Source organism: Geotrypetes seraphini, chromosome 2 (assembly GCF_902459505.1).
Source record: "Geotrypetes seraphini chromosome 2, aGeoSer1.1, whole genome shotgun sequence".
Taxonomy (NCBI): Eukaryota; Metazoa; Chordata; class Amphibia; order Gymnophiona; family Dermophiidae; genus Geotrypetes; species Geotrypetes seraphini.
The window spans coordinates 265,360,431-265,386,481 of record NC_047085.1 but is presented as its reverse complement, the minus strand read 5'-3'; the positions used below and the strand labels follow the sequence as shown (position 1 = coordinate 265,386,481).

At 43.7% G+C, this 26,051-nt stretch overlaps 1 protein-coding gene across 5 annotated transcripts in view; it reads right to left on the bottom strand.

Moving 5' to 3' along the window:
- Positions 1–25,693, bottom strand: part of TOM1 (target of myb1 membrane trafficking protein) — a 188,556-nt gene extending 162,863 nt beyond the window's left edge. For 4 of the 5 annotated variants that reach the window (XM_033929577.1, XM_033929578.1, XM_033929579.1 and 1 more), the window contains exon 1: positions 25,554–25,692. In XM_033929577.1, coding sequence (XP_033785468.1) covers positions 25,554–25,605 — 52 coding nt within the window. In that variant the 5' untranslated portion in view covers positions 25,606–25,692. Of the gene's footprint in view, positions 1–25,553 lie in introns of all 5 variants that reach the window. The other variant, XM_033929580.1, reaches the window with a different exon arrangement.
- Positions 25,694–26,051: the final 358 nt, after the last annotated feature.

The window sequence follows — 26,051 nt, the reverse complement described above, 5'->3', positions numbered from 1 at the left end:
GTCACAGTTAGCTCTGCTGCTGTTTGTCTTCCTCCCAATTAAGCATTGTATTTCCCCCGAGACCTTTATTGGTTTAATTAGAAACTGCTCAGAAAGTCTACTATTTGGGTGATATATCAAATGATGAATAAACAAACTTTGGAACCGAGCTTCCCTGTTTTTCAGCTCAGTGCTCTAACCACTCCACATACCTTTTCCCTAATTCATTGTGCACTTAGATATATTTTATTGCGTTCCCTTCCTTTTTAAATTAGCGATTGTAAACTCCTGTGATCCGTGTGCTGGAAATCGCGATATCAAGAAACAAATAAACCAGTATCCATCCTTGAGGGCCGCAATCCAGTTGGGTTTTCAGGATTTCCCCAATGAATATGCATTGAAAGCAGCGCATGCACATAGATCTCATGCATATTCATTGGGGAAATCCTGAAAACCTGACTGGATTGCGGCCCTCAAGGAGGAACTTTGAGACCCCTGAAATAAACAATAACCAAAAGTACAGGAAATTACAATTACATAAACTATTGCAGCACAATATAGCAGCAGTTACACCCCCCCCACCTCCACTCCCCCACACACATATTATATATACAGTGGTACCTCGGAATCCGAACACCCCAGAACAACTTGTAATCCGAACTACAAATTCAAGCCAATTTTGTCCCAGAATCCGAACTCTGCTTTGGAATCCGAACGCCCTGCACCGACTCCAGGAACCAGCAGTATTTCTCCCCTGAGGCCACCGGAGCTACTCCCTCCCTTCGCAATCGCCTCCTCCTCCTCACCCCCCCCCCCCACACTGACCGGCCCTGTCCTTACCCGTGTGCCGCCGGTTTTAGAAAATGCCTGACGCCAGTTTTCTGCTGGGCTGCTGCTGAGCCTTGAGCATCTGCGCATGCTCAAGACCTTCTGGATCTCACCCTCACTGAGAATCTCACCGAGAATCTATAATTTTCAATGGGAAAAATCGTCTTGGAACTCGAACGCTTTGGAACTTGAACAGGGTTCTGGAACGGATTAAGTTTGGATTCCAAGGCATCACTGTATTAAAATTATAACATAGAAATACTGCATCTTGATCGGTCCTTAGCATAACCCCAAAAGAAGGCAACACTGCTAATGCTATGGAGAGGAGGGTTTCCCCTCCAACATCCTGCCATCATGGTGGCAGAGCAAGTGTTTTCATCAAAAGAACTAGCTGCACCCTTCCACCTTCAACATTGAATGCCAGCTCCAAGAGTGGCTTAAAACTCCAGAGATCAGTTCATCTCAAGCATCACAAAATCAGTATAACCAGCCCACGAGTTAAAACTGCTCACAGACAATGGCAGTGCCAATATTCAGAAGGAAGCAGCACAAGAACATAAGAATAGCCTTACTGGTCCATCAAGTCCAGTATAGTGCTACCGTGGTCATTTGCCGTCGGTGATTCGCAGTCTCAGTCATTCGCGGTATTTTCCGACTGCGAATGACCAGGCAGGAGAGCGCAGCCGGAGCACCAGTGAGTAAAGGAAATCACTCGCGGTATGCTCCAACCGCCTCTTCCTGCACTAAAGTTGGGCCACACCAATCAGGAGCAGCTCCTGATTGGTGAGGCCCGACTTTAGTGCAGGAAGAGGCGTTCAGAGCATACCGCGAGTGATTTCCTTCACTCGCCAGCGCTCCGGCTGCCCTCTCATGTATCCCCCCCCCCCCCGCTAAAAACCTTATTTGCGATTTTTCAGCATTCGTGGGGGTTCCTGGAATGGAACCCCCACGAATATCGGGGGAGTACTGTAGTCCATTCTCAAGGTGACCAATCCAGGTCACTAGTACCTGGCCAAAACCCAAGGAGTAGTAGCATTCCATGCTACCAATATGGGGAAAGTAGTGGCTTCCCCCATGTCTTTCTCAATAACAGACTATGGACTTTTCCTCCAAGAACTTGTCCAAACCTTCCTTAAAACCAGCTACGCTATCCTCTCTGACCACTTCCTCTGGCAATGTGTTCCAGAGCTTAACTATTCTCCGAGTGGAAAAAAAATTTCCTCCTATTGGTTTTAAAAGTATTTCCCTGTATCTTCATCGAGTGTCCTCTAGTCTGTCATTTTGACTGAGTAAAAAAAAACCAAAAACGAAAACCAACTTGAACTCCACTCAGGATTTTGTAGACTTCAATCATATCTCCCCTCAGCCGTCTCTTTTCCAAGCTAAAGAGCACTAACCGTTTTAAGTCTTTCCTCATACGAGAGGAATTCCATCCCCTTTACCATCTTATTCACTCTTCTTTGAACCTTTTCTAGAACACTATATATTTCTTGAGATGAGACCAGAATTGAACGTAATACTCCAGATGAGGTCAAACCATGGAGCGATACACGGGCATTATAACATTCTTAGTCTTGTTAACCATCCCTTTTTTAATAATTGCTAGCATCCCGCTGCCAAACATTGGGTGGAAGGTCTCATCCTATGGTCTTTGATGATACCCAGATCCTTTTCTTGGCGCTGACCCCGATATACAATTTATGAGATTATACTACTACTAATCATTTCTATAGTGCTGTACATCAAAACACAGAAGAGACAGCCCCTGCTTAAGAGAGCTTATAATCTAGTCAAGACAGACAAACTGGACAAGAAGGTACGTCTATACACAGTGCTCAGGTGGGAAAATTACAGATACTGGTGCTTAGCAGGTAGGTTGGAGTTTGGAATTCAAAGCAGATTATATCTTTTATCTAAATATGAATGTAATAGGCCCACCAAAAATGATTCTCTGTCTTCAGGCTGAGGATAATTCTGGAGTCCCTGTGCTCAGAAAAGGCTTAGAAGTTCCTCACTATTAGTGGGTATTTCCTAGCTGTGATCTGGAGAGAAATATAAAAAGGTCCCACCAAATGAGATGAAAGGGGAGTTGCCGATAATAAACCTGCCTGGCAGAGCGAGCTGCAGAAGTCCAATAAGCTCCAGGGCTGCTAAGAGTAGCAGGGAGCTGCCTCTCTGCATAGCCAGCTATGCCTTGGAACAAAGAGGGCCTCTCCCAGGAAGGCTTGCCAAACCAGTAAAATGTAGTTAAATACAGTTCTAATGAGGAGTTATAGGAGTACCCATCTGTTTCAGTAACTGCGTCCAGTTGAAGTCTGAAGTGACTCAGCTAAAGACTCCAGAAGGATTTAGACTACAATACTGGATTTTCTTGGGATGTTGGCACTGGCAGGAGTTAGAGGATGCATTTTGAGAGTGTGACGCAGTGGTTAAAGCTATAGCCTCAGAACCCTGAGGTTGTGGGTTCAAACCCATGCTGCTCCTTGTGACCCTGGGCAAGTCACTTAATCCCCCCATTGCCTCTGGTACGTTAGATAAATTGTGAACCCGCCGGGACAGACAGGGAAAAATGCTTGAGTACCTGAATAAATGCATGTAAACCGTTCTGAGCTCCCTAAACTAAACTAAACTAAGCCTTGGGTTTATATACCGCACCATCTCCATAGTTGTGGAGCTCGGCATTGTTTACAGGAATTGTAATGAGACAGGAACTCCAAGGAAGGACTAGAAGATCAGAGGAGAGAAGAATGTTAGAGGGCTAGGAAGTCAGAAGAGTGTTAGGTTTTAGAGAAAAGCCAGGTTTTCAGATGCTCCCCTGGGAGAATGGTAGAGAAAATTGAATGAATAAATAAATAAAAGTTCAAACTGTGGTTTGAGGGAGAGAATCCCAGTGCTTTCCAAGTGTACAGTCATAAAGAAGAAATTGAGCATTTTGTTTTGTGTTGGGAACGGTTGTGTTTTTATTCCCTTTCTCAAGCATACCTATTTTGGGAGTACCACTTTGGTTAAAAAAAAGGTTCAGATCCAGAAAAGAGAATGTAACAGGGGATAAGCCTCTACCTCTGCAGTGTTGAGAAACATTTATTTAAAACATTTTTAATCCGCCTTTATCCAAGGCAGCTCACAAATTTCCATACATCATAAAATAAACATTTTAAAAGGAGACATATGATTTTAGTCCATGGATGAATAAGGCATCAACAGTCTCAGGATTCAATCTAGTTCTTTCCTCCATAGACTTTACCCCAATCGCAATGCTAACAAAATGTTAACCCACAAATGCTATGTGTCAACTACCCATAGCTCCATTTACCTGCAGATTTTTCATTTAACTTAAACTGATTAAAAAAAACAACACATGGTTAGGCAAGCACCATATTAACGGGGTCTGTTACTAAAGGTTATTCCAGTGCAATAGGGATGTTATGCTATCTTGCTTTCAACAGGAAATTCTGGCTCTTGGATTTTTCCCGATTTGATTTCTAAGTTCTCAAACTTCTTCAAAAAGCCTCATTTTTTATTCTAACCACCCAGAGATGGAGTCATCAGGCTCCAATACCATGAATTCATGTGAAGTTTGTTCCAGATGGGCACTGGAAATGCACCATAGCGCAACATGTTCTGCCACACAGGCTGGGGAGGAGGGGATCTCAGGTTCAGCCTCTGACCATATCACTAATGCTGCCAAACTGTTTTTGGGACAGTTGGTGGGTGAGTCCCGTAGTGTGGTGCCAGTGCCTATTAAAGGCACTGATAGCACCAAAGTGAAAAGAAAGCACTCTAACCCTCCTCTTGAAGGAGGTTCTCGGTTTTCTATGCCCTTTGGCCCGGACTCTCTAAAGGACACCCAGTCTCAGAAGCCGCCTAAGCACCTGGGCATCCTTTAGAGAATCTCGCCTAATAACCTGATTCTCTAACTGATGTTCATGTCACAGGTGCCAGTTAGAGAATCGGGTTGCCGCTGAGCTTATCGCGGCAAGGGATCTCCCTGCTGCAATAAGTTTAGTGGCCGCCTGTCCCCCCCCCCCCCCCCAGGAACATCGCCGGCAGTAGGGATGCCCAGTCCCTCCTGCTGGAACCTCTCCACCTCGAACACAGTGGGCCTAAGGGATTGGCCAATCGGAATCTTAGACCACTCCCAGTGCAAAATTCTGGTTGGCCCAGGTGCCTAAGGCCTCTCCTATGGGAGGGTCCTTAAGCACCTGGGGCAATCAGGGCCTAAAGCCCCTCCCTGGTGCACCCCACGATGCACCGAGAAAGCGGGCCAGCTGGCTGTAGGCAGGAAGGATGCCTCCGGCTGGCCAACAATTTAAGGTAGGCTCTGATTGGCCCCGACACCCCATAGGAGGGGACTTAGGCGTCTAGGCCAATTAGAGCCTTAGGACCCATCCCAGTGCATCCAGAGAGGGGCCTGAGGTTCCGATTGGCCCACGTTGTATAAAGCCCCTCCCATGGGAAGGGCCTTAAACAACATGGGCCAATCAGAGCCTGAGGCCCCTCCTCGTTGCATCCCAAGATGCACCGGGGAGAGAAGGCCCATTTTAGAAGCAGCAGCAGCTTGGAGGAGGGTGTCCATGTACCTCCGGTTCATCTATATTGAGATAAGGGGGAGGGGGCATCTCTCCCGCTGCGGGGGGGGGGGCAGTAGGGTCAGGTCACCGCAGGGATTTTAGTACAGCAGGAGAGAGTGGGCATCTCTCCTGCTGTGGGGCTGCAGTCAGGTCGCGGCAGGATGGTCATGTCAGGGATTTTAGTGCAGCAGGAAAGAGTGGGCATCTCTCCTGCTGCAGGAGGGGAGGGGTCGCAGCCGGGATTTTAAGGCATCAGGAGAATGTGGGCATCTCTCCTGCTGTTGTTTTTTTTGTTTGTTTTTTTGATAGCGTTGACAGCGTTTTTTCTGCGCATGTGCCCATCGCTATCACCAGCGATGGGGAACATGCAAATTTAGCGAATCTTCGCTGCTGTCTGCTGACCTCATTTGCATGTCTCAGGTTTTTAGATTCAGTATCAGAATGGCTGCATTAGCAGAACGTTGCTTTTTGAGAATCCTGGCCCCAATCTTTTTATGCAAGTTATTTGCCACAGGACCCACTTTATTCCTGAACCCTGATGCAGATAACTTGCACTAGTCTTTAATAAAAGATTCCCAAAGTTTTGTTTTCAACTTAAGAAAAAAATTAAAAGCAGCAGAAGCAGAACCAAGTTTCCACTGCAATCATTACTAGTAGCACACACAAAAAACACCCACAGCTGTCAAAGTTGCCCAGTTTCAGGAGGGAGGCTTTTTGGCTAGTCCTGACTTTGAACTTACATTCCAAGGCAATGTTCATTTTTGTATCCTCGATTCTATCTACTGAAATCAATACTTCAGGTCCAATAATACATCGGGACCTACAGAGAGGAGGCTTCTGGGACAGGTTGGTGGCAGCAGGCTCACCTCATTGCTGCTGCAGGCTACCCAAAGATTGAATTAAAGCGTCCCGGGAGGAGGTAGATGGCGGAGTGGGGGGAGCCGGCTAAACTAGAGAGCTGCATGGGAACTAGGACGGGGATCCCGTGGGGATGCCCCCTCTGGTTGTGGGGATTCCGTGAGGATGCCTCTCATAGTCTCAGGGATCCCGCAGGGTTGGGAGGCAGCTCGAGCCAAGTGGCTCATCTTCTTTTCCTGCCCTTCTGCTCCCAGCACACCATATGTAGCCGACCTGGAAGAGCTGACGTCGGAGTCAAGGCTTCAGGTCAGCCAAGTGGAGCAAGCAGGGCCCACTGCCTTGTGAAGAAGTGCAGCACTCGGGAGAGGTAGAGTCTTGTGGGAGCCTTGGAGGTGGACAGAAAAGGCAGGGACCGCTGCCCTGTGAAGAAGTGCAGCACTCAGGAGACAGGGGGGTGGGGGGGGGGGCAGAAAAGGCAGAGACTGCTGCCCTGTATTCAGACCCCATATCTGGTAAGTGATTATTTAAATGCATTTTGGGGGGGCTTTCCTGTAGGCTTTGTCCTTTCAAGTTTATTGCACTTTCTCAGGATTTTTGCTTTTCAGCATTGGAGGTGGGGTGGGGGGAGGGGGTGTTAGCTTTCTTTAGACAGCCTGTTCCATTTCTTAGCCCAGATTCGTACAAATCTCCATAGGAGATCGAGTGGTCTCTGCTCCTGCTTTTTTTTTTTTAGCGTAGTTGCTCCTATTCTAGCCGTTTTTAAAATGATTTTTAATATTTATTATTACCTTTTGGTTTTTAGCTTTACAGTTCAATCTAACATTTTTTGCAGAGTTTTCTGACGGTTTTGCAATGTCTTCCACAGCTCTCTCTGTAGTGCCCTCCTTAGTCTTGGCAGTCTGGCCATTGTCCCTTAGAGAGACAAGCCTCATTACTTAGCTCTTCCTGCTCATATTTAGGTCTTTGTTTCAGGCTGGCCTTAGTTTCTATTGGACCCAAAGTGGCGTTTTGCCAACTCTCTAATTTTATTTTTATGCAATTCTATATACTGGCATAGTTTTTATTTGATTTTCGTTTATTTTCCTTTTCATTCCATTTAGTATATAATAGGTACATATCCAGCTATTTATTTTAATCATATGCTATGTATAAAAAAACGTGAAAACTAGCAGAGACAAAGGTATTTTCTGTGTGTGTTTTATTGACTTCTGACCATATGCATATCATAGTGTACCATTATCTAGTTTTTTAAGGGGAAATCAGCATTTAAGAATTCTTTTTGTTAGTGTGTGTATCAAAGTGCAGGACTATACAAGTGCAGAATGGAAATGAATCAACTGATGGGTCTGAAGTAATAGATAGAAGGTAAACAAAACAAAATAAAATGTAAAAGGGAGAATTGGGCGTGAGTGTGTCAGTGAAAGGGAGAGAGATGGTGTACACGGGGAATGTAAGAAAGAGGAGAATTTTTGGTCATGGGGAGGGAGTGAGGTACATATGATAGGGAAGAAAAAGATGAGAGGGAGAAATGTGGTGGAAAGGGGACAGTAGGACAGATTGAAAGGGATGCAAGAAGGAGAAATTTTGGGCACAGTGGTGAAGGGAATGGAGGGAGAGATGTGGCATGGTGCTGAAGAGGTGTGATAGAAGGAGAAATGTTGGGCATGGGGCTGGTGGGCAGGGGCGAAAAATGCTGCACATGGTCCGGGGGATGAGAGAGGAATACATGATGGACAGCAACAGAAGAATTTACAGAAGATGGGAAAGCAGAAAAAAGAAACTGGGACCAACTTGATGGAAAAATAAGTCTCCAGACAACAAAGATTAAAAACGGAATTTATTGACTAAACTATGTTAGCTTTGGGAAATGTATATAGCAGATGTCTTTGTATTGTGTTCAAAAGAAAAGGAAATGCATCTCTGATTTTATTTCTACAGTGTTGAAGTACTTGCTGACCCTTGCTGTGGCTGCTGGGGGATCCCCAAGCACCACCAGCAGAGGACCTCCTCTAGAGACTGCCAGAACGCCCCTTCACCAATCGCAGCAGTCGCTGGCAGTGTCCATGAGCCACTCAGGTGTCAGCATCTGTGACTCAGGGACGCTACTGCTGCCTGCCAAGCTTGGCAAAAAGGACCCCCGGCCAACTGCAGAGGAAGTCCTCAGCTGAAAGCTTGGGGGTCCTCTCATCAGCTGAATATTTCTATTTTATATTTACATCAGAGGCTCTGGTAGGAACCCATTTACAAAGTATGTATTCTTCCCAATTAATATTTCCAAATTAATAAAGTGTCTTTGCTTATTTGTAAATGGGTCTCTACCAGAGCCTTTAATTAACTATTTCTGAAGTTTATAGGGTCGGGCGGGGACAGAGGGATTCCTCACGGGGACGGGTGGGGATGGAGGGATTCTCACGGGGGCAGGTGGGATTTTGGCAGGGATGGGTGGGTTTACTGTCCCCGCGCAACTCTCTAGGCTAAACCCAGACAGACTCCCCTGTTAAGAAAGAAAAAAAAAAGTCCGGACACCTGAATAGCCCTCTAAAAAGAGGACACGTCTGGGTTTTCCCAGAAGTCTGGTAACCCTAGACTGGGTATAGAGCACCAGGCAGAGCTGTTTGAGACACATTCCTGCTTTTACTCGCATCACAAACTGCACAGAATGCTGAACTGGTCTCTGGCAAGTTTTTCACTTCACTAAATATGAAAAAAAAAAAAAAAAAAAAGCTCTAAACTTCCTAGGTGCTACTGGCATTCTTCAGTCTCCTTCTGGAGAATTTTCCATGCTGCATAGATAGCGAAAAACAGAAGTAACCAACAGGGCAATATGTGCAGGGTCCGGACTGACACAGGGATTACCAGTGCTTTATGAAAATGAGTCCTCTAGTTAAGAAAGCCAGTGATCGTGGTTGTGGGATGCTTGGCACTGTGAAGCCATTGATCTCTTTCCTGCAGACTTCAGTAGATCAATTCAGCACATGTTGCGAATACATAAGAAAATAAGAATAGTCCATCAAGCCCAGTAGCCCGTTCTCACGGTGGCCAATCCAGGTCACTAGTGCCTGGCCAAAACCCAAGGTGTAGCAATATTCTATGCTACTGATACAGGGAAGCAATGGCTTCCCCCATGTCTTTCTCAACAATAGACTATTGACTTTTCCTCCAGGAAATTGTCCAAACCTTTCTTAAAACCAGCTACGCTATCTGCTCTTACCACAACTTCTGTCAATGAATTCTAGAGCTTAACTATTCTCCGAGTAAAAAAAATTCCTCCTACTGGTTTTAAAAGTATTTCCCTGTAACTTCATTGAGTGTCCCCTAGTCTTTGTAATTTTTGACGGAGTGAAAAATCAACCCACTTGTACCCATTCTACTCCATTCAGGATTTTGTGGACTTCAATACATCCACTGCTTGCCCTGGCTTGGTAGTATGGGAGGTTAGCGAAAGAATCGGGGAAGTGGAGAAATCGGCACGATAGCTTGGGGGGGGGACAGGGGGAGAAAGAAAGAAAACAAGCAGGCAGGAGAAAGAAATGCAGAAATAAAGAGGGGGAGAGAGAAAGAAAGAGAGACAGAAAGAAAAGGGGACAGGGCCGAAAGAAATATTGGATTTACAGAAGAAGGAAGTGCAACCAGAGACTCATGAAATCACCAGACAAAAAGGTAGGAAAAATTATTTTATTTTCAATTTAGTGATCAAAATGTGTCCGTTTTGAGAACTGATATCTGCTGTCTATATTTTGCACCTTGGCCCCCTTTTACTAAACCGCGATAGTGGTTTTTAGCGCAGGGAGATTATGAGTTTCGGGAGCTGTGAAGGGCATTCAGTGTAGCTCCCAGCACTAAAAACCACTATCGCGGTTTAGTAAAAGGGGAGGAGTATATTTGTCTATTTTTGTATAGTTGTTACTCAGGTGACATTGCATATTTTAAAGTCATCTGCCTTGACATCTGAAAAAAAAACCTCGAATACAAATAATAATTAACATTTTCTCTGAGTACAGTGTGCTTTGTGTTTTTAAAAATTTTATTGTTGGTAGATCATTTTGACTTGGTCATTTTAAAAGTAGCTCGCAAGCCAAAAAAGTGTGGGCACCCCTGATCTATAGTTTAGTGTAGTTGGGAGGAATGTCACCTAAATTTTACACTTCCCCCAGAAAGTGTAGCCTCTTCTTCAAGGAAGCAGAAAGAAGTAAGATGGCAATAGATTTTGTAACATAACATATAATAACATATAGTAACATAGTAGATGACAGCAGATAAAGACCCAAATGGTCCATCTAGTCTGCCCAACCTGATTCAATCTAAAAATCTGTTGGGTTTTTTTTCTTCTTCTTAGCTATTTCTGGGCAAGAGGTGGGGGAGAGAATGTGTTTTTGGACACAGAAGGCATGAACTTGGGAGAGAGGAAGGGAGGGAAAGAGATGGTTGTGTACACGGGAATAGAAGAAAGGAGAATTTTTGGTCATAGGGAGGGAGTGAGGTACAGATGAGAGGGAGAAATATTGTGGTGGAAAGGGAACAGTGGGACAGATTGAAATGGATGCAAGAGGGAGGAATGTTGGACATAGTGGTGAAGGGAATAGAGGGAGAGATGTGGCATGGTGCTGGAGAGGGGTGTAAGAAGGAGAAATGTTGGGCATGGGGCTGGTGGGCAGGCACGAAAGATGAGAAAGTGATAAATGCTGGATCATGGTAGGAGGAACCAATGGACAGCAATAGAAAAATTTACAGAAGATGGGAAAGCGGAAAAAAGAAACTGGGACCAACTTTATGGAAAAAGTCTCCAGACAACAAAGGTAAATAACAGAATTTATTGACTAAAATATGTTAGCTTTGGGCAATGTATATAGCAGATGTCTTTGTATTGTGTTCAAAAGAAAAGGGACGCTACTCAGGGACGCTACTGCTGCCTACCAAGCTTGGCAAAAGGGACCCCTGGCCAACGGCAAAAGAAGTCCTCAGCTGACAGTTGGGGGTTCTCATCAGCTGAGTATTTATATTTTATATTTACATTAGAGGCTCTAGTAGAAACCCGTTTACAAAGTATGTATTCTTCCCAATTAATATTTCCAAATTAATAAAGTCTCTTTGCTTATTTGTAAATGGGTCTCTACCAGAGTCTTTAATTCAGTAGCATAATTAAATCAAATAACTATTTCTGAAGTTTATAGGGACGGGCGGGGATGGAGGGGATTCCTCGCGGGGATAGGTGGGATTTCTGTCCCCGCGCAACTCTCTATTTCCCACTTCCCATCCTATTATGCTGTGCAGGGCTGTGGAGTCGGAGTCAGAGTCAGAGACAATTTTGGGTACCTGGAGTCGATAAAAATGTACCGACTGATTCCTGATAAATTTAAAATTATAATTAAAAAAATACAGCAAGTTCATATGTCCCATTTCACAAACAATAGTCATAATTAACACATTGTTCGCGGGCAATTTTTGCCAATCTACACCGAAAAGCAGGCAAATTTTTAAAATGTTGCACGGGAAATTACGTTTTGTATAAAATAGCTGTAACTTTTGAACCATCATTTATTTTTGAATAAAAAACTTTGTTTCTTTTCTTGAACCGCAAGGTAATGGCAGAATAGAAATCTCTAATGTAATGTAATGTATATTGAATTCTTTATTATAATTTGAACACTTTTTAAAATTATTGTGTTATAAACAATTACAACATTCAAGGTTAATTTAAAAAATTTTTTAAAACTACTCTTTTATACTGAAGAAATTTAAGAAAAGACAACTGAATTTACTGCTATTTTATTTACGATTTTGATCTCCCTTCCGACCCTAATTCCACAAATTGTCTCATATCTCTTCAACACCTAATATCTAACGATAGATAATGCATAATTTTTAATTTGCCGAATAGCCATGTTTACACTTTTGCCATACCCCAGTGCTAATTTGTAGAAACTGAGTTTTGTTGGCTCCCGCTCTCTAGTGATAGTATGCGAAAAACGTGTTTACTTGTTTCCCGCCAACAATGTGTTAAGTACTTCTCTGATGTAAGAATAAAGCCCAGTGCATAGTTGTATTTCTACTAATGTGAAGTTCAGCTGAGCTATTATATAACCTGACATTCACATTATTGTAATCTGGATTATGTACATTATAAAAAGTGTTTTAATTTTATTTCAGATATAATGTGTTTAACAAGTTCATTTGAGTGTAAACAAGTGTAATAATGTAGGTATAAGCGAGTGCTATGGCCTGATGTGTGTTCAGGTGTCCTGTCTCCACTCTCCATATATGCTCCGATCCAGGGCTGAACTTTAACATCATTCTGCACACCACCTAATACTAGGAAGTTAGTTAAGTGGCCCCCTGGCCCTGGAGACTCCCACTGCCGTCTTCAGCAGAAGATCAGCAAACAAAGAAAGGCAGCAGCGTCTGCTCAAATTCTTCTGTCTACTAAAAGAGCTTAGAAGAACTTGGAGGAACAGCTTTTTGGATTCAATTGTTTAAGTGTTCATGTTTATTTTAAAACTCCATGGCTGCTTGTGTGTACAGAGGAGTCAAGAGTTGTGGGTACCAGAACTGAGGTATCGAAGGATTTATCTACCGACTCTACAGCCCTGATGCTATGGTACAGTTACGCAGTCTGGCAGGATGGAAATGGGAAGTTCAGAAAAGTTGGGTACATATGAAGCAATCTATATTGGGTAGGGCCCCTATTTGGGTTATTCCATGGCTACCCTGTCCAATTATACAAGATTTGGTGACCACTGATAACCCTGTCTTGCACCCAAGTCCTCTCTTTATGGGTCAAATATCGAACACGGCTCTTGGGCACCAAGGCTTATTTTCTTGGGATTGCTATATCTTATGCCCCATACTTTACACCTGGAGAAGTGGATATTGTATTTCGCAGGTGGGCGGGAAAGGGCTTAAAACATTGGGACAGTTATTTGAGGAGGGAGAGCTGGTATCTTTTTCATATCTGGAAGAAGAATATGGATTATTAGCCTGAGACCTCTTCCACTATGTGCAATTGAAGGACTTCCTGAAGAAGAGAGCCCAATCTAATCTGCAACAGCTGCCCACGCTTCTGGAGCGGGCAGCATTACAGAACAGTGGCCGGGGCTCCATCACTCGCTTCTTTAATGCCATGTTGTACAACATGCCAGTGCCAGCTAAATATCAAACTATGTGGGAAAACGCCATGGGGAAAACTTATGAGACCTCCGAGTGGGAGTTTCAGTTGACAGTAATATGGTTAAGAATGGCTAAAAGATGCTGTATCAGTGGTGTTATACCCTGGTACGATTAAAAGCAATCACTGGGACATGCTCCGACCAGTGTTAGAGATCCTGTGGGGCCCAGGGCTCCTTTTTTCATATTTCGTAGGATTGTCCCAAGGCCCAATTGTACTGGTAGCAGATCACGGACTTTTATCTGAGGTCCTGATTATACGAGTGGGCAGACTGATTGAAGCTTACTAAACTTGGCCCCCTTTTTTTGATGGCACGTCATAGAAAATGAATTGCTCAAGTGGTGACAGTGGCTCGGCTGGTAATGGCGACAGCATGGAAGAAGAGTGATCTCCCATATTTCGATACAGCCCTCCTTAAAGTGAACCACATTTATCTGATGTCCAAGTTGACAGCTTTCCATAGAAACCGACTGGCCAACTTTTGTAAGATTTGGAGCCCCTATATTACCTGGGGTGAACAGTTTCAGCCCCAGATACTGTAATAGCACTCTTTATTACCTTCACGCTGCTCACACATACCAGTCACACACATTATGCTGAGGGAGGTTGGGAGGGGAGGTTTGAGGGAGGAGTTAGTATTGTTTTCTGTTTAGTATAAAGGGGCTTTGGAGGCCTCCATTTCATTCAAGTTTCTTTATTTTTGATATACCATTTATTAAACAGGTATCTAAATGGTTTACAACAAAATGAAATTTTAAAGAAAAATTTCAAAATTAAAGATAACATATCTAGATTTAAAAACAAAGATAAAAAAAAGGGAACATGAACAGACTGACATACACAAAACGAGGGGGAAGAGGAACTAGGTAAGTTAATAAATACATCGAGATTGAAAATAAAAATAAAAGGGAGGAGAGTGGAAGAAGGGGAGATACATTATGGTAGGGCTTCATGTTTTCTTGTATTGGGACCTGTTTTTCCATGTTATTGAAGAGTGACAGTATATCATTTGGGGAACTACCTGAGTGAGTGATGAGAATGTAATTAACCTATGTGAACAGCATGTTTTATATTTTCTATTTTTGTAATTGCAATATTTGGTTCAATAAAAATTTAATAATTAAAAAAATAAATAAAAAAGGACCTCAAGTCTCTTTAAAACCTGGGACACCTACCAACTCTGAATGACTCTTTGGTACTGCACGCACCTACCTCCTGAAACACCTCACCCTACAGGACAAACTCCGCTTTTCACGCAGAACACTACTATTCACATTTCCTTCACCCAAAGGATGCAAATTCAAAAGATTCCTCAACAGAACACTCTCCTTTCAAGCAGGGATCTGGAACCACCTCATCCTGAATTCACTAACATACCATTCATTCAGAAAATCACTAAAAACCCACCTGTTTAACAGATTTATTTGACCCTTCAATTCTGCTAACACCTACCATGCCTTACACATCCTTTTCCCCTTTTCTCCCAGTCACCTTTCTGTCTAGCTATCTCTCCCAAATCTAACTGATGTAACTTCGCTGTCCTTACAGCTCCACTTGTTGTATACCGTCTTGAACTGAAAAGGTATGACGGGATATAAATAAAGCTATTATTATTACCTATTATTCACTAACCTTTAGCTCCTGAGGCTAGCATAGCAATTCTCCTAACCACTTGCTTTCAGAATATGTGTAATCATGCCACTCTTGTTCTCAAATTGTGTATATGGTACCTTAAGTTCTGCATAAATCAGAGTGCACAACTTAATTGGTCTAATTGGTACCAATAACTAGCAACACCTCATAACTGGCACTAATTGAAAGTTACACACACATCTTGGAAAGCAAGATTCTATAAAGAGTATGTGCCAGTTTTAGCATGCAAGTTTGAAAAGGGAGCATGACCGGGGCAGATTATGGGTATTCCTACACCCATTAAGATCAGCTAAAACCAGGCCTAAATGCCTGTGCCTAAGCTATGTAATGCACATAGGCACTAAGCACTATTCTAGTCAGCTCCGATTTGTTATATAATGCATTTGGGAGTTGATGAGTAAATTGAGGTTTAAATATGCATTGATGCCTAGAATACCGAGCCAGATACATATGACGAAACACATTTCAGGTATACCAGAATCTTTCGATCTAGCATTAATAATTCCAGTATAGTCAAATCACAGCCATAACCAAAAACATAATTCAAAAGTAACATTCCCTTTATGCACTTGATCACTTCTATAACAATACCTGATGTAAGCTGTACTGTGTAAACTCTGCCAGGTAGTTTGTATAGGGGCTTATTTTCAAAGCACTTAGGTTAGTATAGTACATTTGTGTCTAAAGTGCTTTGAAAATGAGCCCCATAATCTATTCAAAACGAAACAGGACAAATAAGAAATTAAAGAGTTTCATTTATTAGGAAAATGTATATTAAAACAGGATTCATAAGGTCACAGGTGTCGGAATGGGGGAGGGGGCACAGGGGCTGTGGCCTCCCCATAAATTGGCGATGGTTTGGTTCCCCCACCTTACCTCCTGGCAGCTGTAATTTTACATCTTCCTCCCCCCAGCGGGACCCTGTAGCACGACCACTTCAGCTCCGATCTACCTAACACCTGCCCCACCCCACCCCCGCCGGGTCGCTGTTATTTTAAAATGTTCTGGTAGCTGCGGTAGATGAGCCTTCTGCTGTCGTGCTGTCCCAGAAATCTTAATTCATCAGCTGCCCGCCTAGGAAGGAACAGGAAGTCGCTGCTGGATTAAGACTTCTGGGGCAGCACGATGGCAGAAGGCTCGTTTCATGGATGCTGCGCTGTGGCTGCCAGAACATTTATTAACAGCGACCACAGGGGGGGGTGCGAGGGGGGGATTGGGGAGGCCAGAACTGAAGATATTGTGCTGCACAGGCTGGGAGGAGGTGGGAATGTAGGGAAGAACAGATGCTGCACAGGCTGGGGGGGGGATTTGGGAAGGTGCATGGAGTGGGAGGGAAAGAGATGATATATATGGGGAAAGGAAGAAAGAAGGAGAATTGTTGGACATGATAGTGGTGGAGAGGAGGGAAAAGAGAAATATTACACTGGGAGGGAGGACAGATAACTCAAAGAAGGGAGAGATGTCAGATTCTGGAGAAGGGTGATGGAAGGAGAGAAGAAAGAGATATCTTCGGACAATGGTAAAATTAGACCACATCAAATATATAAAAGACTACCATATGGGCCATGGTAGTCTTTTATATGTTTGATGTGGTCCAATTTTACCAATGTCCGAAGATGTCTTTTAAGAAATAAAGAAAAGTCAAGGACATTGTGCTCCTCCACAGTTTGTTTTCTTTTGGATTGCTCCTTTTTCTGTGGAACATTGGGTCTTCCTCTTTTGTGCCTCACAGAGAAGAAAGATACCAGACTGCAGGAAGGAAATGAGACATTAGACCATGGGAAGAGGGAGGAAAGGAGAGAGATATGCCAGACCTTATGAGGGGGTAAGGGAGAAGACATGTCAGATCACTGGAGAGAGAGGGAGGAGATGGTGAACAGGGATGGAGGGGAAGAGGGAGGAGATGGTGCACAGCAATGGGTGTGGCATGGAAGAGAGATAGAAGAAATGCTTCTTATGGGATAGATGGGAATAGCGGAGAAGAAAGAGAGAGAAGATGGTACACATGAATAGATGGGAAGGGAAGACATGGAAAAGTAGATTTTGAGAAGCAGAAAAATGTAAAAGCAGCATATTAAAAGTTAATGCCAAAGATGAATGTAGGGCAGAGAGTGAAGGAGAGAAAACCAGCAAATGGATAAGAAGGCCATGGAAACACAAGAGCACAGACAGAAAGAAATGCAACCACAGACTTGGAAATGATGATTAGATTACCAGACAACAAGGGTAGAGAATATGATTTTATTTTCAATTTTCTGATTGAAATGTGTTAGTTTTGAGAATTTATATCTTCTATCTATATGTTGCACTGTTCAGGAAGAAATTAATTTCTGTCTATTTCTCAAGTGTTATAATGCATGTAGAGTCTGGCATCTTAGGGTTTCGTTTGTGTTCCTGTGTTTGCATAGGGGTTATTATCTGTGTTCTGAATGTATGACCAAGCCCAGGTATTCTGGTAGGAATGAATGTTGAGAAGCATACAGTAACTTTGTGTAGTCTAATTTTGTGATTAACCACTATGTTGTTAAGATTATATTGTGTGTATATATTTGAAAAATTAATGGAAAAAATGGTATTTATAAATTCAATTTTAACTATCCAACTGGTATTACTGAGTATAATATATAAATGTAATTTTAATGGTCTTTCATAATCAAAATTAATCTAGTCCCTGGTCTAAATGGGAGAGTATTTATAGCCGTCTTTAAATAAATGACTTCATATGTATATTGGTAGATAGTCCTCACTGCATCTATGATCTGTATGTAAGTAACATTTTAATTGTAAAATCTTCTTGATTTATTCATGTAAATTTCTTATGTTAAAATTTCAATAAAAATATTTTAAAAATGAAAAAAATAGTATTTACACTTAATGCTATCATTATTATGGGGTGGGGTCAGGGCAGAGCTTTTGGACCCCCCCCCCAACAAAAAAGTGTTCTGCTGCCTATTTATTAGGTATTAGATACTTAATCCACTAGGCTCACAGAACCTTAGCATAACGGAAAGGGGTATACCTCTCCTTACTTCAACATATTACTAGCTACACCAAATAACCAGTGTTAATTGACACATATCACATGGCCAGTGGTTTTTCTAGACAATAACAGCTACTTTCCTCACGCTCTCTAATCACAGCACTGTGGAAAAGCAAGCCAGAGCTAAACAGTGCACATAAGCCCGTATTTAGCATTTTCCATCTACTACGGCTTCCTATAAAGCACAGTTACTTACCGTAACAGGCGTTATCCAGGGACAGCAGGCAGATAATCTCACGTATGGGTGACGTCACCAACGTTAAAGTGGTACAGACCACTTTAAAAGTGCATCATCACTTTAAGAATTTAAAAAAGTTTGTGATAGCCTGAACCGCGCATGCGCGAGTGCTTTCCTGCCCAATGAGGGCGCGCGGTCCTTCAGTTAAGATACGCCAACTAAGAAGCCAACCCGGGGAGCAAGTAGGTTGTGAGAATATCTGCCTGCTGTCCCTGGATAACACCTGTTATGGTAAGTACCATATTTTTCGCTCTATAAAAGACGCACCTGACCATAAGACGCACCCACCTGTAGAGGAGGAAAAACCAAGAGAAAAAAAATTCTGAACCAAATGGTGTGCCCTCTACCTGTCCCCCCTCTGGTTGTCTTGTGGTAGGCCGAGACTGGGTATAGGGCATGTCTAGTGGTGGGCATATTTAATGGTAGGCACTTGTAGTGGCAGCCAACCCCCAGCCAGCCAGCCAACCCTAAGACAGAAGTTGATGCTAAATTAGTACTTGCAGTATCCAACACTGTCTGAAATGAGGACTGCAAGGCAGTACCAGTGCCCGCAGGAGGCCTCTCTTGTGACTGCTGACAACTGGAAGATGACGCGGACTGCTTGTGATAGCCTTGCGCTGCTTTCACCGGAGCCGGCAGGGGAGGCCACGAAGCTGGTTTAGATTTCTTTCCGTTGGCCGCTTGTTCCATTTGAATTTTGTTTGGTGGTAACTGCAGCGACATCGTCGGGCTTTCCTCTCCTGGCGGTACCTTACCTGGGCCCTGATGGGGAGGTGCCATGGATGATGTCTTTGCGGCTGGCATGCTCTCTGCCGCTGAAACTGAGGGCACTGACATCGGGGCCGTCTGCTCCATTATGAACAACTTCACGATCCTAATAACTGCCGAGTTTGAAAACTGCTGACATGGCTGCCTCGTGCAATGCTGTGTCACGAGAGCAGTGGAACCAAAGCATGAGCACGGAAACTGCGTTGGGAGCCAGGATGCAAAAAAAAAAAGGTACGGTGGGGTGTTTTTTTTTTAATATTTGCTCTTAAGACGCACCCACTTTTTCACCCCCTTTTTGGGGGTGGAAAAAGTGCGTCTTATGGAGCGAAAAATACAGTAACTGTGCTTTATCCCAGGACAAGCAGGCTGCATATTCTCACTTCTGGGTGACCTCCAAGCTAACAGAGATGGGATGGTGGGAGAGTTGGCCAAAGAAAATATATAATAAAATACAGATTGGCCGAAGTGCCCATCCCATCTGGAGGAAAAAATCCAGACAGTAGTGAGAAGTGAATGTATGAACTGAGGACCAGGTGGCAGCTTTACCAAGTTCCTCAATGGTGTAGATCTAAAGAAAGCAACAAAAGCTGCCAGAGCTGTAACTCTGTTGGCTGTGACACGACTTTCTCATGCCAGGCCAGTCTGAGCATAGCAGAACGAGATGCAGGTAGCTAGACAGGCAGAAATTGTTCTCTTGAATACAGGATATCCTAACTTGTGTGGATCAAAAGAAAAGTGAGGGAGAAGTTCGTTGTGACTTTGTCCAGTCAAAGTAGCAGGCCAAAGCCCATGTACAGTCCAAAGTATACAAAACAGGTTCTTCAGTAGGTGAATGAGGTGAAAAGTGACAACTTGTAGATGAAACTTTGGACATGTAAGCAGAACCACCTTGTCATAATGAAAAACTGTGAAGAATGAATCTGCTACAAATGTTTGGAACTCTCTGATCCTCCTGGGAGAGGTGAGAGCAAGAAAAAGACCACTTTCCAGGCAAGAAACTGAAGAGGAGCTGTGGCCATTGGTTGAAATGGGGCTTCAACAAAGTGGAAAGAACTACAGTAAATTTCCAGACAACATGAGGAGACTGCAGAGGTGGTTTCAGAGGGGAAAAAACTCTACCAGAAACCTGAAAAAACAAGTGAAAAAGGGCTTAGGACCCAAACGACAGGAAAAAACATGAGTTGAGGTTACACATGAAAAACCTGTCATGAATGTGGAAACCAAAGGATAAGCAGTAAGAGGTTGACCCTCGACTGACAAAGTAAAAAATGCAATAACACTTAAAAGAAGTATGAGAGATATAGACTCGAGATTAAAAGAAAAAAAAGGAGAAAATAATCCATGAACAAGTCCACTATGTAGGAATGTGGAATATGAAGATAAAGAAGACACCAAGAAGGAAAACCTAGATCACTTTTGATGGAAACATTGTTGAGTGGCTGATAACAAACAGGCTGAGAAAGTCACAGCCTGAGAAAAGTCAACCGACAAGGCAAATCATTGCAGATTGAATGAAGCAGAGACTTCTGAGTCGGAGTGAACTGAGTAGGTAATATCAGAAGAGGTAAGGGCTCTCTGAATTGAAGGAGAAGGGAGAACCCATGTTGCCTGAGCCACCATGAAGTAAAGAGAAATATGGTGGCTGCTTCTCTCTTGAGCTTGAATAAAATGCTCAACAAAAGAAAAAGTGAAGGGAATGCTTATAGAAAACATGCCTGTACAATCCAGGAGAAAAGCATCTGCTGCCAGACAAAGAGGGGAGTAAAGTCTGGAGCAAAACTGGGGCAACTGGTGACAGTGAGGAGTCGCAAACAAGTCCACTTGTGGGGTGCCCCATTGATGGACTTGAAAGTTGTATAGTTGAGAGTCCATTCGTTGAAGAAGTCTGCTGAGGATGTCTGCTAGGGAATTCTGCTCCCATGAATGCAGACAGGCAGCAAGAGCAGATTGCAAGCTGATTTCCAAGTCCAGATATGCTGGGCCTCCTGACACAACAGGAGAGAGCCCATGCTTCCTTGCTTGCTGATGTAGTACATTGATACTTGAATGTCCATGCATAGGAGGAGGACTTGAGGGCAGAGTAGAAAATGAAAAGCCTTGAGGGTATAAAACAGGAGAGTGATGTGAAATTTTCCGTTCTTTGGCAGTCCAAAGACCCTTAGTCTGCAGAACGGCCATATGAGCCCCACATTTATTTATTTATTTATTTCGATTTTTATCCCGTCCTCCCAGTAGCTCAGAATGGTTTACAAGTAAACATTCACAATGGAGTGAATTGGACATACAAGATTATACAGTAGATTTAAATACTTGGACATATGAGACTGTGCAGCAGTTTATATAGGGACTATACAGCAAATTAAGAACAGTAGTTTAAATATAAGTAGTTTAGTTTAGATACAAGTTATTTGAGTAAAGGATGAGAGTGGACTATACAAAAATTTAGGCAGAAGATTAGAATGGAGAAAGAAGGGTAGAGGTGGGGTTTAAGGGGGTTGGGTGTAGACTGAGGGTGACCTTTAGTTGAAGAGGAGGGTCTTTACCATTTTCCGGAATGTCATTAGTGAGTTCTGTAGTCTGAGTTGAGGGGGGAGTTGGTTCCAGAGTTGGGGAATGAAGTGGCTGTAGGAGCGTTTGCGGGCGGTTTCTGAGAGGAGGGACCTTCCGGGAGGAATGCATAGGCGTATCTCCGTTTCTGAGCGGAGGGTGTGGGTGAGGATGTAGATGTGTCAGTTGTGATGAGCATGTAATGAGAGGACAAATAAAAAAGGAGACCTCTGGATAGATTAGAGGAGGTCATTCATAATTAAAGCAACTGCAGAGGAGACGATGTCATAGATCAGGGCTACCCAAGTCCGGTCCTCAAGATCTACTGGAGATCCACAATGAATATGCATGAGAGAGATTTGCAAACCAAGAAGGCAGTCAGGAAAATCTCTCTCATGCATATTCACTGTGGATATCCTAAAAACCTGGCCTGCCAGTAGATCTCGAGGACTGGACTTGGGCAGCCTAATCATAGATATACATGCTTTGAGAGACAATCCATCACCTGAGACCACTGGGAAGCAAGAATCCACTGAGGAATGCAAAAAATGTAGTCCTACCCATGGTAGAACATGAACAGTTGAAGCCCTATGGTCCAGAACCATCATGTGTCTGGCAGAGATGGTTTGAAAAGGAAGCAACTGCTGAAGGCGATCTGGAGGAAGAAACTCTCTCATGAGAGTGGTGTCTAGGATTACCCCAATGAATTATAGACGTGATTACGGGGAATTTAATTTCAAAGCCTAGAACCAGAAGAAAAGAGATGGTCTGAGAAGTTGCTCGGACCACTTCCTGAGAAGAAACAGGCTTCATGAACCAGACGTTCAGAAAAAGAAAAAACCTGAAGGCCGTGAAATCAGATAGATGCAGCCATCACAAACAGACAGAGAAGATGGCAGACCGAAAGGAAGGGCTCTGTACTGATAATGGCAATGACTGAGTTGAACTCAACGGTATATTCCAAAAGCTGAAGGAATTGGGATAGGCGGAGGCTTCCTTGAGAACCAGGAAGCATAGCCAGTAGGTCTGAATGAGGAGAAATGAGTCCTGAAGTACCTCACAACCAGAAAAATAATGAGATCTCTGAGATCGTGGGGAAAAAAAACCTCAGTCCTCCAGTGTACTTGGGAATCAAGTAGAAATGGGAGTAGAATCCCTAACTCCATTAATCGAAGAGGACTGTGAGGATTCCAAACAGACTCTCTTAGAAAAAAATGGTCTGAGAGCAGGGTGAGAACATTGAGTAGAGAAACCTGCCCTATGAAGAAAACCCAGAGAGCTAAGAAGATGAGCTCTCAGCGATGCATGAGGAACTAAAGACAGCCTCCAAATGTAGAACTTGACTATGCCCTAAATATAGGGAAAAATGTAACCGCAAATCTACATTGAGAAGAAGATTGAGATGAAGGTGAAGACAGCTATGTGTGCTTGACCAGAGAGTTTCACCTGGTCTAGTCAAACAGACAACTGCCGAGTAGGCATGTCCCAGTGGGATCATGGAAGCACCAAAAAGGTGTATTTACTAGCCTGTCCAGGTAGGCAATGTTGAGGTCAGACATTTGAAGCCAGACCAGATCTGGTTGGAACAGAAAAGAGGTGCTGAAATACACAGGCACTGTACGTGTAAGCAGAGAAAAGTGGAAAGTGGCATGGGAAAAAGTTTATGCCATATAAAGTGGTTACTGAACCAATGAGGCAGCATAGGAATCAGGTAAGTCGATTAGCCAACCGGTCCCTAGCCTAGCCCACTCTGCCCAGAAAGACAGAGGACTACACACTAGCCTGGAGAGTTGACTCCACCAGTAGGGATTCATTGAAACAGCCTCAGTGTTTCTAAAGACATACCAAAAAATGTCCCGTAAAATATAATGGAAGGGAATCAAAAAATCATTGAGTAGTTAACTATAGGTCAAGGAATATAAAAAACCTTAGTCAAGTGAATGACTTTGTAAAGGTAACTTCCAAGGAAATGCCACAAGGTGCAGACATTCTCCTAAGGAATTTTGAAAACATAAATTCTTAACCCTACTGAAGTGGAAAGAGTGGTGAAAAAACCCACCGCTTCAGAGAGATTTGGGGTCTTGCTCAAAAAAAAAACCCCAAACACACCCTCTCAGAGATTGAATCCCAAATTATACAGAATCGATGTCTGAGAGTCGGTGTCGAAGGCTGAAGACAGTTTAATGACTGCAAGGCCTTCCCATACTGAATCGACACCGACAATGTTAAACAAGACTGGTGTTGCTTTATATGATTTGTTGGAATCGTATGAGACTCCTGTGAAAGTGCTACCGGAGTCAAGAACTCAGATCGGATTGGCACTAGAAGAAACGGTGTCGACATGGGCGTCGGCACGAACAACTGAAAATACAGTTGAACATGTTGGTGTCGACAAGAACAACTGAAAATAGTTGTACATGAATGAAATCTGCTGCAGAAGAGAAAAACACCAGTACCGCTGGCTGTGCTGCTGGGATCATCATGCAGGTCTACGCTCCAGAGATGAAAGTGCTGGTATCAAGGCACATATCAGGAGCGGAGTGCAGGGGAAAAAACCCCATAAGTACTATTGGACTGTTAATCGGTACCATCGGTGTCGCTCCACGCTTCCAAGATGAGTATGTCCTTATCGAGGCACTCATCAATATCGAAGCGGAGCCAGAGATGGGGGCTGATCGAGGTTGGCAGGACTTGATTCACTGCTACAATGACCAAGGTCGGCAGGATTAGACTCACTGCTACAACGACCTGAAGCCCAAAGGAGAAACTTACGAGCCAACTTACTTAGGTAGGATCGGGCCCGAGGAGCAACTTCAATGTCGGTGCAGACTGGAAGAGCGGTGTTGGAAGTGCGCTGGGCACCGGATTCCTGATGGCGCTGAAGGAAAACTGATTCTGAAGAACCCAGAAGAAAATGCGCTGGTGAGGAGAACAGGGGAAGAAGAAAATGGCAAGGCCGAGGTCCCGACATTGCTAAAACCATTGAAGGATGTCGGTGAAGACAACTTCCCCAGCAAAGCAACCGCTCAGATGGAAATTGAGCAGGAAAAACCTTTAGAGAAAAACAGCCATAAGATGGGGAGAAAACAGTATGGCGACCCATAAGACCCCACCAAGCCAAACCGACGACAAACTATAATTGTTTAGTTTGGGTTTTCTTAGACGAAAAACGAAAGAAAAGAAAAAACTGACTTTAAAAAAAATCAGAAAACCACGAAAGCGGGAAGGAAGCGAAAATAAAATTTTTTAACAGCCGTTGAAACGCAACTTCTTAGCTCCGCGGAAACTAAGAAACTGAAGAACCACGCGCTCTCATTGGGTGGGAAGGCACTCACGCATGCATGGTTTGGGCTATTGCAAACTTTTTTGAATTCTTAAAGTGGCATGCACTTTTAAAGTGGTCTGTACCGGGGCTCCATCGGTGACTTTACCCATACGTGAGAATATGCTGCCTGCTTGTCCTGGGATAACATGTTAGGGACCCCACAACCACTTGGGTTTCAAAGATATGCACAATGAAGACAGCTACTACAAAACCCACAGCCTCAAAACTACGTGTAGGGGGGCCCTGAATATATTTGACCATAAAGCGCATTAGATAAGAACTCGGAAAAATCACGTGACACCGTGCAAGCGCACGCCACAACTGAAGTTACCAGCGGAGCCAGGAGCCCCACCCCTTTCTGACACCCTGGACAGGACCACCTCAGCACCCCATTGGCTGCAATCCACTTAAACACCGCCTTTCCCTCCCACTATTGGATAGTGGGGCAACCCGTGCCCTACTAGATAACAATCAATGCCCCAGGCGTAAAGAGAAAGGCGCTGCCGAAAGAAAGTGAAGTCAGAAAGCGGAGGAGCGGGAAGCAACATGGCCTGCGAGGATCAGAGGAACCCAAGATCACTTACCTATGCGTTGCCCAACTGGAGAAGAGAACGGGTTCCCGAGAAGGAACTCCATGGCTGCTGCCACCCGCACGATCAGCTGACTCACCGAGCTGCAACTTAGAGCAATGCAGCCCTCTTCACGTGACCAGGTGGAGCGTCAGCGCCCGTCTCACGTGACACACATCATATTTGATGAAAGAAGCTTTATTAAAAATGCTTCTAGACATGCTCTGTATTTTTTTTCTCAGTATGCTTTCTAGGGCTAGTGCTGGCCCTGCAATTCCGTATTACCCCTTTTCCCTGCACAGGAAGGGGGGGGAGGGGGGAGAGGTCCTAATTAATTTTATTGCGAATTTTTATAATATGGTGTAATAAAATATTGATTGCTCACAAATGTACAGTCGGAGCATCCTCTGAGAATTTAGCGCTGAGCACTAAAGGGGTGGATGGGGGAGATAGGTTGGTTTAATTAAAACATAATTAAATCTCCTGGTACTATCTGCCCTATGTTATCTAGAT